The following is a 19116-nucleotide window of genomic DNA, read 5'->3' as shown; positions in this document are numbered from 1 at the left end:
GGTTCGATAGATGAACAAATCCTGACTGTGACCCATCAACCCTTTGCTTCTACCGACGAGGAATAACATTAACCCCTGCGTTACATTAACATTACGGATTAACCTGTGACCCGCATAGGAATGTAATGTGTTTACATAGTTAATGAGAACCGTGGCCATTAACCTGCGTGTTAAATGTTCCTTTCTTTGACGGCGACGTTCAGAAACACAGGCACGCACATGTTCAGAGCCCTTTTGTTAATCCCTCCCCCGCGACGTGTAGGTCGGTGGGCATTATTATGTGACCATACTTCACCACCGCTGGTCATTGCGGGTTGACGGAGCAATAAAAACACAAGTCGACGTAGTATAGCGGTGTGAGATCGAATTGCAGTGAGCTGTCACTTAATACATATACAGGGACTCGTCTACTTACGAACATTCGGCTTAAGAACTTTCAGAGATACGAACAAACCTGTCCGTATGTCCAGTTGCATGTGGGGACCGAGAGTCGTAAGTTTAATCGCCGCGTAATAAATGGCGGCGGTTGCATCTACAACTACAGAACGTGAATAACCAGTGGCATCTACATCTACAGAACGTGAATAACCAGTGGCATCTACAACTACAGAACGTGAAGAACCAGTGGCATCTACATCTACAGAACGTGAAGAACCAGTGGCATCTACAACTACAGAACGTGAAGAACCAGTGGCATCTACAACTACAGAGCGTGAAGAACCAGTGGCATCTACATCTACAGAACGTGAAGAACCAGTGGCATCTACATCTAGAGAACGTGAAGAACCAATGACATCTACATCTAAAGGAGATTATACAACATTTAAAGCCATTACCAGTGTTTAGTGTACACGCCGTACAACGTGTTCAGAATCAACAAGGGTAAAGTTGGACTTGCGAACAATTCGACTTACGAACAGACCTCTGGAACCTAGCCCGTTCGTAAGTAGAGAAGTCCCTGGAAGTACATTTCGAGACGTCCCCATGATGTAAGGGCGAGGTGGGGGGTTCGAACCCGGCTTCATGGATGGTGGTTCAAATATTGACAATCCTATGCTTCATTGTCAGCGGTGGCAAAGTGGTGAGCACGGAGTGCTGTGAACCCTGCGGTAATGGTTAACATCAGCGTTGAGTGGTAGTCAGCATCAGTTCTGCCTCCTCGGTGCAATCCTGCACCCCCGCCCCCCTCTCTCCCCGTTTCACAGCGTGCTGAAGTATGGTGAAATAACATCCAGCAGTGGATTGACAAAACTGAGCAGTACATGTGCACGTGTGTACCGTACGTGTATACACGTCAACCCGATTGAGAAAACAACAACGATCTCGTGCAACGGGGCCGCGAGGTTTAAAGTTGCGGAACGAGGTGCAGCCCTGTAATTGCCGACTTGCGCCACTATTGGCAGAGGCTTAGAAGTGTTGGTAAAAAAAAAATGTCCACGTGATCAGCTACTTCGTTGAGCTGCCACTTGTGGGCCTTACCTGGTAAAATAAAGCAAGTTCAGTTTCGTATTTGGCCTTCATCATAAGGTAATGCTCTCGGTACCGCCCTGCAATATTTGATTCACGTCACTGCTTGGCAGAAGGGCTCTCCACGATTGGCAGTTCTAGAGAGCCCCCCGAGAGAGAGAGAGCGCACATTGGCCTACTCTTCCATGCTGGCCCGACGTCTTGAAAGAGATGGGAGTAGCCACGCTTTAGCCCGCTCGTTACACGCGAGCTGCAGATCGACTAACTGTGGTGTTCACTCATTTCATCATCGCTTGAAGTCACGCAAGCCCTTTTGGACCCATGCGCTTAACCATCAGCAAAGCGAGTTCAATCCCGATTAAGCTTGGGGAGCTGAATTCAGTTCAAAAGAACCCCCAAACACCCAACGCAGAATATCTCTGGGTTTGATCTTCCACGAAGCTCATGGTCCACCCTAAACCGCATCCGCACAAACCATGGGGATACCTGATGCACAAATGGAAAATTAAAAACTCTCCAGTATCAGTAAGGTTGTCACGCCAACAGAACGTGGCAATTAGTGACTACTTCAGCACACCGGTGTGTTGGAGAGCAAACCCACAACGTTTACAATTCGAGTACGGCGTTTCGCCGGTGCTTACAACCAGCCTCATCAGGTGAGAGACAGAATTGTGTGCGACTGTGGTCATCCAGAAGAGACCGCACAACCTATAACGACGCAACGCCCGATCCATAAACACGACTGTGAAATTGGAGTCGTTGCACCGCATCTACATCAGCCGTACGAAAGAAGAAGAAGACGAAGACTCATTCATCTTGCTGGGTTGACAGATGTGAAGGAGCGATGGGGGAAGGTGGGGGGGAGGAGGCCGTGGTATTTAACAACAACAAAGCCCATTGTTTCAACTGCGACGCCTGAAGATCGAACGGGTGACCTCTGTATTGCAAGTCCGGTGCGCTGACCATTACACGCTATGACCTCATCAAAACTTTAGGTTGAGTACATTTAAAAAATATATTAAGAGTTCAATCGTCTTGGGTTTGTGACTGGTTACGCTTTAGTACAAACAAGCGTTTCAGAAGGAACACTGACCTTTGGCTGGTGGCGAGTGGTCTGTCAATTATTTTTTGCATCTGCAAGGAGCAAGGCGCACGCAAACGAGCGGACACTCCGCGTTCTCCGGGTACACAGCACACGGACACGATCCTTAAGGTCGCAGTGGAGGATGCACATACCGTAACGAGATAGACCAACGGACGATATTGCTTCCTTGACATACGTCCGTCTCTCCACGTTAAATAAATAAGAGAGCAAATTTGCACCGCGTAATCCACACTGGCCGCCCCAAGAAAGGCCTTCTGTGATCGCGTAATGTCGGGAGCGTTGAGCCGTCGTTACGAGCAAAACTCTGGGCCGGTTTTGACATTCAATGTCTCATCAGCGAAGTCATGGCCAACAAGTGCTTTGGGGAAGATGGGTTGTGTTCATGAAAAAAATTTCATTTGTAATGTGCAGAGAGATATGTGAAGATGACACATTATTTGTTTAACTATCAACGTCAAAGAACAGCAGTAAAGTGACTTGGACAATAAGTAATGGAACGTTTAAGAATTGCGTGTTTGCGTGTTCGAGTGTGTGCGGATCTGTGTATCTTTGTGCGGTTAAGCTGCAGTGTCAATAGTCTGTACCGAGCGTAGAGATCCTCTTAGGCCGACTCATCCACAGACGAATACCTGGTGCAATGCGTAAAAAACCATCGCCACTAGGGAGACAAATGTGGTCGGGCGTGGTGCTGACCACCCACCTCTTCGTGTGCCGTGCCGGCATTCATAGGTGCTCGCTCACAGCACTTGCCCCAGAAGTCCGCTCGGGCTATCCGGGGGGGGAACCTTTGTCTTTGTGCGCGTCTTTGTCTGGGTGATGTGTTTTTGCACAATTTCGCAACTGCCAGACAGGTTAATGAGCCATCGTCTTCCCCACAGCGTCGCATCGAACACGCGCTCGATTGACTCCCCACCTCCCCCCGCCACTCTGTCACGCAAATCCACGCGTTAACCACGCCCACAAAAACACCGCTCCACTTACGTCAGAGGAGGGGTGGTGGCGAGGGGGGTTGGTAGTCAACCCGTGGCAGAGTAGCTCGCAGACACGGAGCAGCGGAGAGGCGAGGGCTGTGGACTCTTCGACTCTCACCCAGTTCAAACTCTCCGGCTTAATTTGGTGGTGAAGGGTGGGGGCGGGGAGGAGCTGATGACGGGTGCTGGCAAAGGTGGGGAGGTGGTTGAAGGGGGAGGGGGTGGTGGAGGTGGTACGGAGTGGGGGGGGAGTTGGATGAAGCAGGGGGGTAGAGTGACAAAGGGGGTTTTGTTGGGGGGATGGGGTGGCTGGAAGGATGAGTGGTTGAGTGGCGTCATGCTTGTGTGGGTTTTATAAACAGGTATATGAGTGTTGACTTAAAGCTTTCGTGACTGCAGGCATTCATATTCTTTGGGTATTTCGGTAAAGTGACGTAGATAGAAAAAAGACTAACAATAAAAAAAGTGAATAAAAAATAAATCACGACGTTTCGATCGCAACACAAGCAACCTACGTGACTTTTACCGAAAGACCCAAGGAATATGGATGAGTGGATGTTCATCTGGATGGATCACATCGCACGATCGTGAGAAATGGCTGCCTGTGGAGGCGGTGATCCAGGACCAGAGCTGCTGCTGCTCCTGCTGATGCCCGTACCAGCAGGTGATACTTGTTCCAGGTTAGAGCGTTCTGACCCTTCCTAGAACATCACCAGGATGTACGTGACGCAGTCGTCCACGTGGGTGATCCTTCATTCGCACCCGCATCTGGAAGTAGCTGCCGCTCATCGTCTCCCACGCTCACTCCATCCCTGTCAATTGGCCTCCAGTGTCCCAACTTTGCGATTCCTACAACAACCTCATAACCTCATCCCGCATATCCTCTCTCATTGAGACCACCCCACTGATTCAGAGTGACCCTGCTAACCGTCTTCTGCTTCTTCTTCTTCTCAATTTGTAATTGAATGACTGTGACAGTGATGGCTCTGTCTTCCAGAGTGGTACAAGATTTAATAATAAGCAGACTGAGAATGGTGGGCGTCTTTAAATTGTTATTGTTTTCTGTTATTTTCGTGGGTTATCCATCAAGTACTTCGTTAAATCGTCGTGCGATTATCATTCAGGGCCTGGTACAGGGACTCCTTTACTTACGAACATTCGACTTACGAACTTTCAGAGATACGAACAAACCTGTTCGTATGTCCAGTTGCCTGTCAGGACCGAGAGTCGTAAGTTCAACCGCCGCACAATAGAAGGCGGTGGTGGCATCTTCATTTGCAGAAAATGAAAAACCAGTGGCATCTACAGGAGATTATACAACTTTTAAAGCCAAACCCCGTGTTTAGTGTACATGTTTGGAATCGACAGGAGTAAAGTTAGGACTTGTGAACAAATCGACTTACGAACAAAACTCTGGAACCTAACTCGTTCGTTTCTCTGAAATGTTGATTTTTTTTCGTCGTCTTTGTTATTGCTGCAATCACGCAGTACAATGGGATTTCTCATGTGAAATAGCCGTGATCATCCGTATTTGTTGTAACTTTCTGACCCGACATGAACTCAAATCAACTCAAACCTCATCGTGAATGGGGGTCCCCTTGTATAACCGACGCCTGTTTGTGCCTCGAGCACCCCGAATATTTCGGGAGAGAATGCTGTGCCATTGAGACGAGGCCAAGGATGATTATGAGTTGGGTGGGATAGGGGAGGTTGGAAGGAGGCGTGCAGGGGCCGAAAACACACAAACACATCACAAACGTTCTATTATCGTGTGAACAGGGGGTTTAAAAAATCTCTCCCTTACCGAGGGCTCTAAAATGACTTTACGATCAACTAATGAGTTACTTGAAAGGCATGAGGCGAACGAGCACGATTTAACTGCCGACGGCGTTGACACAGATTGACACTGCCCCCCCCCTACCGGCCCCCCGCCCTCCCCTCTAGTACCCGATAAGTGCGGCTGGTATTGCCAGCGAGATGGGTGAACCGTGGCGTACGCGATGCGCATTGAGTGCTGCGCTGTTGCTGCGCCGAAGGGGAGTGGTGGCGCAGTGATTCTGTGCACCCTGCTCTGAACTCGGCCCATCCTGTGTTCGATTCCCAGCCACGGCTGACATAAGCGGCGAATCACATCCCAACAGGTTCCTGTGTCGTCCTTGGGCGCGAGAAGGACATCATCTTGCAGTGGATTGACACATCGCTGTGAATTTGTTGTTATAATTTTTAACAAAAGTAGAGTCATGGTGATGATGATGATGATGGTGGTGACACCGTTGCCTTTGGACACTGCCGAATTTAAACCCACGTCGTTTTGCGGTTTAACGACGCGCCAAATTATCACCGTTGGGTAACGCGAGATCCAACACCGATCGTGATTGACTCACGCACAGTGCCGGATTATCCCAGTAGCAAAAGTAGCTACAAATGCTACGGGCCCCGGACTTTCATGGGCCCCGCGCTAAATGCTTTCAAGCTGACAATTCCGGTTCAGTGATTCTGCACTTGCTCTATTACTATAGTACTAGACTGCCTTCAACTTTTATGAGCGACTGATTGTTTAAGGTTAGCGATTTGTCGTATTATCTGGCTGTATAGCAAATTAAAAAAACTCAATAACTTTACTATACAAGTTAAACATTTGTGTTTTAATATTTACGTGTTTTTTTTTGTTAGGGCCCCCTTCATAGCATATGCTACAGGCCCCACACTGACCTAATCCGGCACTGCCAACGCCGCACAGAGCAAGCGGATCCGTCGGCTTTCATCGTGGCGCGAGATTTATTGAGAAGTTGAACTTCACACTTACGGCAGACGCCCTTTTGACCTCGGTTTATAAAACTTCGTTTGCGTAATGTCCGCAGTCCATTTTCTCGAACGCGCGCGTTATCGCAATTTGGGCGCACGTCTAAAGCGCCCGGCTGAAGTGTAATTAGAGAGTCCCACCACCCTCCCACGTGTGCCTATTGCGGTGCAATAGAATGTCACACGCAACTATATTTTTTGCGACGTTTGAACTTGGCGGCTCGACGCCCAGGCAGGTGCGTTGCTGCGTCATTTTTGTTTGTCAACTCACGTTGGCGGCCAATAGCCATTCGGGTCGCATTCCGCGGGGCTAAGTCTGAATTGGCAGCGGCGTCGAAACGAAGAAAAAAATTCGGGCCGAGCGGAAATGAGTCGCCCGGACTGAACGGTGCTCAAACGCGTCGGAGGCGACTGGGGGCAAATTTATTTAAACACCGACTTTTTTTTTTGTCAACGTCAGCAACCGGTGTGCCTTGACCTTTTGAGATCGCAAGCACAGGGTGATCCATTTACAAGCATACCGGGCAATGCCTAAGGGGCCGTCCATAAATGACGTCACGCGATTTTGGACGATTTTTGACCCCCCCCCCCCCCTTTCGTCACACGGCGTCACAAAAAAGTCAGACCCCCCTCAAATACGCCACAAAGCTCTGCCCCCCCCCCCAATCAATATTTCCATTTTGAAAATAAAACATGCTTAAAATCGCTCTAAACTATTGGCATTGTAGTGCGTATTTGATGTGGCGCTGCACTCTGATGTTGTAGGAGAAAACATTTATTAAAAAGTCTATTCAATTAAGTAGAACGTGTTGTCTATATTTATTTAAAATTGCGCATTTTGATGTGACGTCACATTTCTCACTCACCCCCCCCCCCCCTCGTCACACATCGTCACAAATGTCTGACCCCCCCCCCCCCGCCCCTAGGTGCGTGACGTCATTTATGGAAGGCCCCTAACCTTCGTCTTGGCAGAGAGACGTCTGAACCGGTTTTAGCGAACCGCTTTCAAGCAACTCGCACTGCCCAGCGTGAAGGACAAATACAAGACAAACGATTCTTCCACATCGCCTCTAACAGACTCGTCATGCCACGTGCTGTGAGCGAGCACCTATGAAGGCTGGCACTGCACACGAAGAGGGTGGGTGGCGATGTTTACACACCACACCAGGTGCCCATTTGAGACGGAGTCGACCTAGGGGAGGCCCAAGACCGGTTCAGACAATCGTCACCGGTGTTGGCCGTGAGCGAGAATCGAACTCGGCCTCAAATGAGTACCTGGTGCGGTGTGTAAACATCACCACTGGGGAGACAAAGGTGGCCGGGCGTGGTGCTGGCCACCGGCCACATCCCACAGCCACTTTCCCTGTAAAAACCAGGCTGACGCAGCACGTGCTGTGGAATACATCCAACATGACGATGAGATAGTGCAGCAGCAGCAGCAGCAGCAGCAGCAGCAGCAGCAGCAGCAGCAGCAGCAGCAGCAGCAGCAGCAGCAGCAGCAGCAGCAGCAGCAGCAGCAGCAGCAGCAGCAGCAGCAGCAGCAGCAGCAGCAGCAGCAGCAGCAGCAGCAGCAGCAGCAGCAGCAGCAGCAGCAGCAGCAGCAGCAGCAGCAGCAGCAGCAGCAGCAGCAGCAGCAGCAGCAGCAGCAGCAGCAGCAGCAGCAGCAGCAGCAGCAGCAGCAGCAGCAGCAGCAGCAGCAGCAGCAGCAGCAGCAGCAGCAGCAGCAGCAGCAGCAGCAGCAGCAGCAGCAGCAGCAGCAGCAGCAGCAGCAGCAGCAGCAGCAGCAGCAGCAGCAGCAGCAGCAGCAGCACACTTTATTTCACTCGATAAGAAGCAACTGGAGCTGGGGACGGGGGGGGGGGTAGCGGTGGCGCTTTGAACCTGACGGCCTGCCTGAGGGGTGATTCCTGGGCACGGCTCACATCAGCGGCGACCGACATCTGAGACGGTCCCAGGAGCTCCCATTTCCACCTTCACCAACGCGCAGTGACCGGCGTGGAGAAGTATGGTCGAACAATCTCCCGTGATCTTCTTGGTTCTTTCGGTAAAGTCACGTAGTCACGAAAGCTTTAAATCGAAATTTAAACTCCCGTGACTTTGCGATTAGGTGCGGGTTGGTGGAGGCGAGGAGCGTAACACGTGGCAGCCCCGCAACCGCCTATGGCAATCTGTTCATGCACGGTGCTTGTCCACCTCGAGATTACTGGCACTATCCGAGCTTAGCTTTCGAATTCTGATGAGACCAGAGGCGCATCAGTGGGTGTTGCATGTATGCTGAACTTCCTTCGCACTGTGCTAATCCGAGGTGCGGGGGAAGCACAAAATAAACACAAAAAAGCAGCTCTAAAGAAAACAAGTTTACAATCTGATACTTAAAAGGGCATCGCTACAGTCGCATCGTAATATCGGAAGAGCGTTCCAGACAGGCCGCAGAAACGCATCTGAAAGCGCGCAATGCAGTGCTCGTCTTTGCAAGGACGTTAATTTGACTCAAGCAACGTTAAAGGGAAAATTATATATATTAACACGAGAGAGTTGTGGTGGTGGTGGTGGAGAGATGAAAGCCACCCATAATGCAAAAAGTGAGATCCTTTGAAACCGCACTTAAAATCTTTCTCTCTCTCCACGCCGAATGTTGAAATCCGTTCGCACCTTGCGTAGGCCAACCGTGCTGCCACTGGACAGCCGTGGAGGGCGTGAGTGAATGCTTGCGCGCGCGAGATATTTAACGAGCCTGCGGCGTGTGTGACCAATACCTCGAGATCACAAGAGAGAGCTAGCCTCTTACTTTCATGAGCTTCTTTCATTCCCTCCAAGTCGCTCACCCGCGCTTCGTGAGAAGATAATCGGTGCCGACGACCCGCGCCATCATCTGCGACGTCTCTCGCATGCCGTCGCGAATGCAGAAAGCCATGCAAGCTGTCCGCTTTTGCAATGCGTGCCGAAGATCTTAGCGGTGAGCATGATTGTGGGCAAAATCTCCCAAATCACAACAGATGGCAGAAGCTACTAAGCAGGGCCTGTGTCTGGGTAGTGCTCGGATGGACAATCACCGTAAATTGCCAGGTCGTCTGTCACCTGCAGGAATTCATCAATTCATCTTTACGTCGTCATAATTACAAGGGAGCCCACGTGATATATTCCACGTAGACGGATGCGATTGCGCTGTATCGCTCTCTCATCTGCTTTCGAGTTCGACGACGTGTCGCTCGGTATGATGTCCGACGTTTCGCTCCACCCTCTGGGAGCTTCGTCAGGAACAGAAGAGAGTGTTTGGTTTCCGTTGTCGTTGATGTTATCATTGTCGTCATGACAATCATCATCATCATCATGTGTAAGTTGAAACTGAAAGCTCCCGGCACGTGAAGCGAAAGGTCGGTCACCACGGCGGACAACAACGCGCAGGACAACGCGGGGAAAAAACGCGCCAGAGAGTAAAGCCGAGCACTCATTGTATGGACGCGTGTTTGTTGAACTTCTTTCGCACCGCACACCCGTGCTGAGCCACGGTGCGACGCGACGAGTCGCTTCTCCGAGGCTCCGATGTGGGCTGGAGGAGACGATCAGTCGCCCACTCGACGTGGAGTGGCACCGCTGGAGTTGAAAGAGGGGAATTGAGAAACCGTCACACTCATGGCGAATGGGATTTTCATGATGAAAGAATTATATTATTATTATACGGTAATATTAACCCCCCTCCACGTGTGCGTTGCTGTATTGAGCCTATGGCTAAAAGCCCAGGTGAAATTGGAATCCAATATAAACTATGGAATTGAAGTGACAGTGGTTGACATGATGATGATGATGATGATATCAAGATGTGATGATGATTCCTGATGATGCAGATTCATATAAAGGTGTGATTACGTTGATGATGATGATGATGAAGATACTAAGATGTGACATGTTGATTAAATCAAGACATGATAACATGATTTGATATCAGGATGTGATGATGGTGGTGATAATTATCACGATGATGATGACAAACTCCACATGTGGTGATGACACAAAGTTGGCAATGATGGCAAAAATTATATCAGGACAATGACACAAACTGAATGTCGTCCTTAAGTTCTTAAAACCTTGCCCGATTCAAGTAGCGTATTCTCTCTCATCTATCACACCGTTAAGAGCTACATTCGTTGCTGGCAACTGTGCACTTTGAAGCTCCTGACCCTGTGTCGCAACAACTGATACCAAATAGAAAGTTACTTGCGTAGAATGTTTTGTTGTTTTATTGGTGTCGGCTGGACTCCGAGTGAGAAATTAATCATACACATTTACATTCTTCAAAGGGCTTCTGAGCATAACGAGGGTTCACGGAGCACCTGCACACTACCCAGAAGCTGTTTGCGACACACGGAATGCGATACAAAGTGTTGTGCAAGTGAAACATATCTTATTCCCACACGGGGAGCTCGTAAAACTAAATAATCTTGGCTTTCATGTCGAATTGTTTTGCTTTTTGTGCCCCATAGTTTGATTTAGAACCTGGTTGGTAATGCGATGTACAATCCCACGTGCTTGTTGGAGCAGAGAGAGCTTGGAGGTGGGGAGTGGAGTGAGATGAGAGGGGAGAGCCAGGAGAGTGCGTGGAAGGGGGTAGAGTGAGACGAGAGGGGAGAGGTAGGAGAGTGTGTGAAGGGGAGTAGAGTGAGATGAGAGGGGAGAGGCAGGAGAGTGTGTGGAGGGGATTAGAGTGAGATGAGAGGGGAGAGCCAGGAGAGTACGTGGAAGGGGGTAGAGTGAGACGAGAGGGGAGAGGTAGGAGAGTGCGTGAAGGGGAGTAGAGTGAGATGAGAGGGGAGAGGCAGGAGAGTGCGTGGAGGGGAGTAGAGTGAGATGAGAGGGGAGAGGCAGGAGAGTGTGTGGAGGGGAGTAGAGTGAGATGAGAGGGGAGAGCCAGGAGAGTACGTGGAAGGGGGTAGAGTGAGACGAGAGGGGAGAGGTAGGAGAGTGCGTGAAGGGGAGTAGAGTGAGATGAGAGGGGAGAGGCAGGAGAGTGTGTGGAGGGGAGTAGAGTGAGATGAGAGGGGAGAGCCAGGAGAGTGCGTGGAAGGGGGTAGAGTGAGACGAGAGCGGAGAGGTAGGAGAGTGCGTGGAGGGGGGTAGAGTGAGATGAGAGAGGTAGGAGAGTGCGTGAAGGGGAGTAGAGTGAGATGAGAGGGGAGAGGTAGGAGAGTGCGTGGAGGGGAGTAGAGTGAGATGAAAGGGGGGAGGCAGGAGAGTGTGTGGAGGCGATTAGAGTGAGATGAGAGGGGAGAGCCAGGAGAGTGCATAGAAGGGGGTAGAGTGAGACGAGAGGGGAGAGGTAGGAGAGTGCGTGGAGGGGGGTAGAGTGAGATGAGAGAGGTAGGAGAGTGCGTGAAGGGGAGTAGAGTGAGATGAGAGGGCAAAGGTTGGAGAGTGCGTGGAGGGGGGTAGAGTGAGATGAGCGGGGAGAGGCAGGAGAGTGCGTGGAGGGGAGTAGAGTGAGATGAGAGGGGAGAGGCAGAAGAGTGCGTGGAGGGGAGTAGAGTGAGATGAGATGGGAGAGGTAGGGGAGTGCGTGGATGGGAAGAGAGTGAGATGAGAGGGGAGAAGCAGGAGAGTGCGTGGAGGGGAGTAGAGTGAGATGAGAGGGGAGAGGTGGAGAGTGCATGGAAGAGAGTAAAGTGAGATGAGAGGGGGGGGGTAGGAGAGTACGTGGAGGGGAGTCGAGTGAGTTGAGAGAGGTAGGAGAGTGCATGGAGGAGAGTAGAGTGAGTTGAGAGGGGAGAGGTAGGAGAGTGCGTGGAGGGGAGTGGAGTGAGATGAGAGGGAGAGGTTGGAGACTGCATGGAGGGGAGTAGAGTGAGATGAGAGGTGAGAGGTAGGAGAGTGCGTGGATGGGAGTAAAGTGAGATGAGAGGTGAGAGGTAGGAGACTGCGTGGAGGGGAGTAGAGTGAGATGAGAGGTGAGAGGTGGGAGAGTGCGTGGAGGGGAGTAGAGTGAGATGAGAGGTGAGAGGTAGGAGAGTGCGTGGAGGGGGGTAGAGGGAGATGAGAGGGGAGAGGTAGGAGAGTGCGTGGAGGGGGTAGAAGGAGATGAGAGGGGAGAGGTAGGGGAGTGCGTGGAAGGGAGGAGAGTGAGATGAGAGAGGTAGGAGAGTGCGTGGAGGGGAGTAGAGTGAGTTGAGAGAGGTAGGACAGTGCGTGGAGGGGAGTAGAGTGAGATGAGAGGGGAGAGGTAGGAGAGTGCGTGGAGGGGAGTAGAGTGAGGTGAGAGGGGAGAGGTAGGAGAGTGCGTGGAGGGGAGTAGAGTGAGTTGAGAGAGGTAGGAGAGTGCGTGGAGGGGAGTAGAGTGAGTTGAGAGAGGTAGGAGAGTGCGTGGAGGGAAGTAGAGCGAAATGAGAGGAGAGTGCATGGAGGGGAGTAGAGGGAGATGAGAGGGGTAGGTAGGTTGTAGTCCATGGGGAATTGAAGACGGTGAGTACTGCAATCTTGAAACTGATCCAGAATTGAATGGGGAGCCAGTGGATGGAGTAGGTGTCTTGGTTGCGATTTGGTTTTGTTTATGGGTGCGGGCGGGTAATAAGTCTGGCAACATGATTATTATTATTTATCCTCTGCCCATGTCCAACATTATTATTCGAATGGCTTGAAGAGGCCTATCCCTCCGTGTGCCTGTCATGGATATCGGTGAGTTAGTGGCGGTGGTTATTTATATTCATTTGCGGTGAACACACAATAAAAAATCAATCCACTTTTCCACATCCGACCTCGTGTTGAGTTACACCACTTTCCCGTAATAGCGGGGCAACTGAGTGAATTAACAATGGCTATCTCTGGCTGAAATGGCAGAGTGGTGGATATTGCGCCAGCGATTGTGATAGTGATATACACGTATTAGCCACAAACATAGCCATGATGATTTGTGATGCTGTCGCGGAGTGATGGGTTTGAGCACGGGGATTTGTGATCCTGAGGTCGCCGATTTTGGTTCAACCTCCCGGCGTGGCAGTTGAGACAATGGAAATGTTTTTTTTTGCCGCAATCAACCTGCCTCTGTCTTCCCAGCGGTTTAAGTGCACTGCAGTTACGCCGATTGGCAGGTCGTTTGTGGCGGGTCACATTGTTGGCACTCTCACCTCTTCGGGGATAACAATTACACTGGTCAACACACTTTTTCTGGCATAAAGTATTCCAACGGTTTTAAGGTAATTTTGAGGTGCTGATTCCAAATCTGGTATCAGTTTTTGTCTATCACATCGGGTTTTTGAGATATCAAATATTGCATTTTCAATAAAAACTGCAGAAGAAAATTATTAAATAAATATGGATATCTACATAAAATGATATTATAAACACACTATCCTAAAAATGCAGCACCATATTTTAACACTAAAGCAGTCACTGACTCGCAACAACTTGCAATCATAGATGACAGAGTTAATTTCGGGTAAAATCAATGAAAATTGGGTATGCCGATAGCATAAAAATGATGGAATCAGCACCCTGAAATTAGTCTAAAACAGCTGCAAAAGTCCAGGCCAGAATTTTTTTTTTTTTGTTGACCAGTGATATTCGGATGTAATGGGTGCGCCCCTAACCAACAGATAGATCAGAGCGTCGTCCATATCGGAGGCGAGAGCCTAAGGAGACCAGAAAGAGAACCGGAGAGAGGGGGGAGGGAGGTGGCATTGTTAAATGGGTGGTGTGGTCTTCAGCCGGGGACTTCGAAATCTCCGTCGACTGCGACTTCCTGACCTCCGAAGGGGCAGGGAATTCCAGGTGCCGGGGCGCCGTGCGGATGAAAGCCCGCGTGGTCATCCCAAGGTGGCAGCCTGGAGCGCCGTCGCAACTGGGTGGGGGCACGATGGGACACGTGGTCCACCCTGAACCGCATCCACCACCGCACAAAGCATGGCAGTTGCGGATACCTGATGCACAAATGGAAAATTAAAAGTTTAACACGTAGGTTCTCGCGACCAACATTATCCATAATAAGGTTTTTTTTTTGGTTAGATCCCGTAAATAAAAATCTGCGGTTAAACCCTCTACCACTCAACACAGGCGAATTAGTAAGGTTTGTAGCGTACACAAGACGTGCCAATTATTGACTACTTCAGCACACCGGTGTGTTGGAGAGCAAACCCACAACATTTACAATTCGAGTACGGCGTTTCGCCGGTGCTTACAACCAGCCTCATCAGGTGAGAGAGAGAATTGTGTGCGACTGTGGTCATCCAGAAGAGACCGCACAACGAAATAACGACGCAACGCCCGATCCACAAATACGACGGAGACATCGCAGCGATGCACTCGCCTGCTCCTGACGCGGTTATCCGGCTTGACCACATTGAATGTGAAATTGTAGTCATTGCTCTGCATCTACATCAGCCGCACGGATGAAGAAGACGCGGATCTGAGAGATCCCAGTGGAGTAGTGTGCGGCTGAATCAACTCCTGGATGTATGGTGGAGCACTGCCCTTATTTAAAGCCTCGCAACCCAAGTCGAAAAATCTCAATGTCAATGTGGGGTTTGAACTGGGAGCCAATAAAAAGACACGAGCCACAGGTGAGATACGGCCCCACGAAGGAGTGATTATTTGGGGCTGACTGCTGACTGGCCAGTGTGAAAGAGTAGGCTACGTATGTGTGTTGAATTTCTTTCACGCCGTACCGTAGCCAACCGTGCAAGTCGGAGGTGCGGGGGAAGGACAACAAACTAGACACAAAACATCTACTTTAAAGAAATTACTTTTCAAAAAGAATTAATAACCTGCTAGAGGTGGAGGCCCTTCTGTCAGCAGTGGCACGAGACGGCAATTGCAGGGCTGCACCTTTGCCGCCCTGTGCATGGAAACGTCCTCTTCGTCCCAACACACGAACGACTCCGGAGAGCCGAAATTCGACGCTCACTGCGTTTCCCCACGAGGTGGCGCCAGGAGCCAATGATTTCAGTGCCGTACTGAGTTGATAGCGTTCAGATGGCATAACCAGATGAGTGTGTGCCAGAGGTCGCAAACGGGTTTTGATTCCTTACCCGTACCCGGCCGCACCAGGGTAGCAAACGGGTACCCATACCCTACCCGATACCCGGCTACCCGTACCCGGCCGGGTATCGTGTAGGATACGGGTACCCGATTGCGACCTCTGGGAAGAAGCCATGTTGCAGGCTCGGGTGGGTTAATTCTAGGAACTTAAATTGTGAGTAGAGACAAGACGTTGGGAAATGAGTGACAAACGGTGACTCACCAGTGACTCACGGCCTACCCGTACCCGTACCCGGTCGGGTACGGGTAGCCGGGTATCGGGTAGGGTACGGGTATCGGGTACCCGGTTGCGACCTCTGGTGTGTGCGTGTCTTGCGGCAAATGACACCCCGCGCTGTATATCCTCCATCGACTGGAGCGGCGAGTGATGCTAGCGAGCGCCTATTCATGTCGCCACGGGGTACGATGATGAGGTGGAGTCGCCACAACCGCGCCCGGGTGGTTGTTAAGGCTGAGTCGACCTAGAGGAGACCCGGGAAGAACTAAGGAAAAAAAACTGATACAACTTGCCACTTGTGTGAGCCGTGGCCAGGCATCTAACTCAGGTGAACGAACTCATTGAACGAACCACCTGAGCCAACCATCCCAACAAAGAGTACTACTGGGTTATCATAACACTATGTAACACGATTTTTGTTCCTGGGTAGTGTTAATTTCCTAATTGCTTATGCCTAAAAAGTATAGAAAATGGCTATAATTCCCCAGAAACTTCGCTTTTGTGACCAGGACAGTGATATTTTGAAATTCACCTATTTTCAATGAGAAAACTGGCGAATTTGTGTCTTTTCGTTCACAACCAGCATATGAATCAAAATTCACATGTATTTATACAAAAAATTAGAAGTGAGTAGTTTTTCGAGATTTACGATTATGCTGTAAATCACATTCACGAATCAGCCCCCAAATGTAGTATCCCATCATGTTCTCGTTATACGGTCCTTGGCAGCGGCGTTCAAAGTCCAGTATATCCTGGTGGAAGCGCTCGCCTTGCTCCTCCGAGTAAGCTCCCATGTTCTCCTTGAATTTATCAAGATGAGCATCAAGGATATGGACTTTAAGGGACATCCTACAGCCCATTGTGCCGTAGTTCTCCACCAGTCTCAACCAGCTCCACATAGTTTTCGACTTTGTGATTGCCCAGGAAGCCACGAACCACTGCGACAAAGCTGTTCCAATCCGCTTTCTCCTTACTAGTGAGCTTCTTGGGGAATTCATTGCACTCCAGGATCTTCTTTGTCTGTGGTCCTACGAAGACACCGGCTTTGACCTTTGCCACAGACAGCTCCATAAAGAAGTCTTGAAGGTACTTGAAGGCTGCCGACTCCATATCTACAGCTCTGACAAATTGTTTCATAAGGCCCAATTTGATGTGCAGTGGTGGCATCAGCACCTTCCGGGGGTCTACCAGTGGCTCCCACTTGACGTTGTTCCTCCCCACAGAGAACTCGGTCCGTTGTGGCTGGTCCCGCCTGTGGTAATGCGCCTTGGTGCCCCTGCTGCCCCAAAGGCAAGGATAGCAGGGAAACTTGGTAAAACCGCCTTGGAGACCCATCAGGAATGCCACCATTTTGAAGTCTCCGATGACCTCCCAGCCTTACTCATCATACTTCAAGGCGTCCAGCAAGGTCTTGATGCTGTTGTAATCCTCTTTGAGGTGCACCGAGTGAGCCAGAGGAAGTTTACTCAGCACTGAATCTATCTGGAATGTTCTGGAAAATAGGTAAATTTCAAAATATCAATGTCCTGGTCACAAAAGCGAAGTTTCTGGGGAATAATAGCCATTTTATATACTTTTGAGGCATAAGCAATAAGGAAATAATACTTACTATCCAGGAACAAAAACAATTGTTACACAGCCTAATCAAAGACGAGCAGCAATACCACAATAACATCACATTACACCACAACATCACATACACCACAGCACCAGATAACACCACAACAACACCACATCATCACAACAACAAAAAATCCACACATACACACACAACCCTGACCACAACACACACACACAACCCTGACCACAACACACACACACAACCCTGACCACAACACACACACATAACCCTGACCACAACACACACACACAACCCTAACCACAACACACACACACACAACCCTGACCACAACACACACACACAACTCTGACCACAACACACACACACACACAATCCTGACCACAACACACACACACAACCCTGACCACAACACACACAACTCTGACCACAACACACGAACACAACTCTGACCACAACACACAAACACAACCCTGATCACAACACGAGCACACACACAACCCTGACCACAACACGAGCACACACACACACACAACCCTGACCACAACACGAGCACACACACAACCCTGACCACAACACGAGCACACACACACACACAACTCTGACCACAACACACACACACACCGCTGACCACAACACACACACACAACCCTGACCACAACACGAGCACACACACAACCCTGACCACAACACGAGCACACACACACAAAACCCTGACCACAACACATAACACACACAACCCTGACCACAACACGAGCACACACACACACAACCCTGACCACAACACACGAACACACACAACCCTAACCACAACCCACGAACACACAACCCTGACCACAACACACACACACACAACCCTGACCACAACACACACACAACCCTAACCACAACACACGAACACAACCCTGACCACAACACACACACATAACCCTGACCACAACACACACACACAACCCTGACCACAACACACACACACACAACCCTAACCACAACACACGAACACAACCCTGACCACAACACACACACATAACCCTGACCACAACACACAGACACAACCCTGACCACAACACACACACACACACAACGCTCACCACAACACACAACCCTGACCACAACACACACACAACCCTGACCACAACACAACACACACACAACCCTGACCACAACACACACACACAACCCTGACCACAACACACACACACAACCCAGACCACAACACACACACACACACAACCCTGACCACAACACACACACACAACCCAAACCACAACACACACACACACAACCCTGACCACAACACACACACACAACCCTGACCACAACACACACACACACAACCCTGACCACAACACACACACACAACCCTGACCACAACACACACACACAACGCTGATCACAACACGCGCTCCACGCCACACTCAGCCACGCCCCGAGCAGACGAGACCGGGTGCCGGGGTGGGGTGCGCCCTGGATCAGCATCATCAGCAGCAGGATCAGGAGGCGGAGGAGGCGGTACCGGGTCTCGCGCGCGGTGCCAAGCGGCGTGCGCGCAGCGCCACGGCGCTCCGGGCGCCTTCGGAGAGATCGAGAGGAGGGAGAGAGAGGCAGACGGTGGGGTGGGTGCAGTGGTCGGGAAGATACTCGCGCGGCCTTGAACCACGGCTCTCGGCCACACGGGGCGTGGGGTGGTATAACAACAACGACGACCACCACAACCACCAACTACACTTTGGGAGGACTCCGCTCACGGATAGGAAGTCACACGCGGCGAGGAGGGGGGGGGCGCACACGGCACGGAGGAGAGCAGCGGGTCATTTAATCAGCACCGAGCATCGTGGCTGATTTACACTCCGGGGTTATTTGCTCGCTGTTGATGATGAAGAAGATGCTGCTGGTGATGATGATGGTGGTGTTATTGGGGAGTCCTTTATCATAACATCACCGTCGTCGTATT

At 50.5% G+C, this 19116-nt stretch overlaps 1 protein-coding gene across 1 annotated transcript; it reads right to left on the bottom strand.

Annotated features, from left to right (window-relative positions):
* Positions 1-8132: 8132 nt before the first annotated feature.
* Positions 8133-18652, bottom strand: LOC144730976 (uncharacterized). The gene is made up of 3 exons (XM_078611881.1): positions 15093-18652; positions 14077-14249; positions 8133-9939 (listed from the first exon to the last, which is right to left on the bottom strand). Exon 1 carries the CDS (start codon positions 18642-18644, stop codon positions 17640-17642), a length of 1005 nt encoding a protein of 334 aa, XP_078468007.1. The 5' UTR covers positions 18645-18652; the 3' UTR covers positions 8133-9939; positions 14077-14249; positions 15093-17639.
* Between the last annotated feature and the right edge of the window lie 464 nt (positions 18653-19116).

The sequence above is a fragment of the Lampetra planeri genome, chromosome 37 (assembly GCF_965212315.1).
Source record: "Lampetra planeri chromosome 37, kcLamPlan1.2.h2, whole genome shotgun sequence".
Lineage (NCBI taxonomy): Eukaryota > Metazoa > Chordata > Hyperoartia > Petromyzontiformes > Petromyzontidae > Lampetra > Lampetra planeri.
This window is presented reverse-complemented; position numbering and strand designations above follow the sequence as displayed.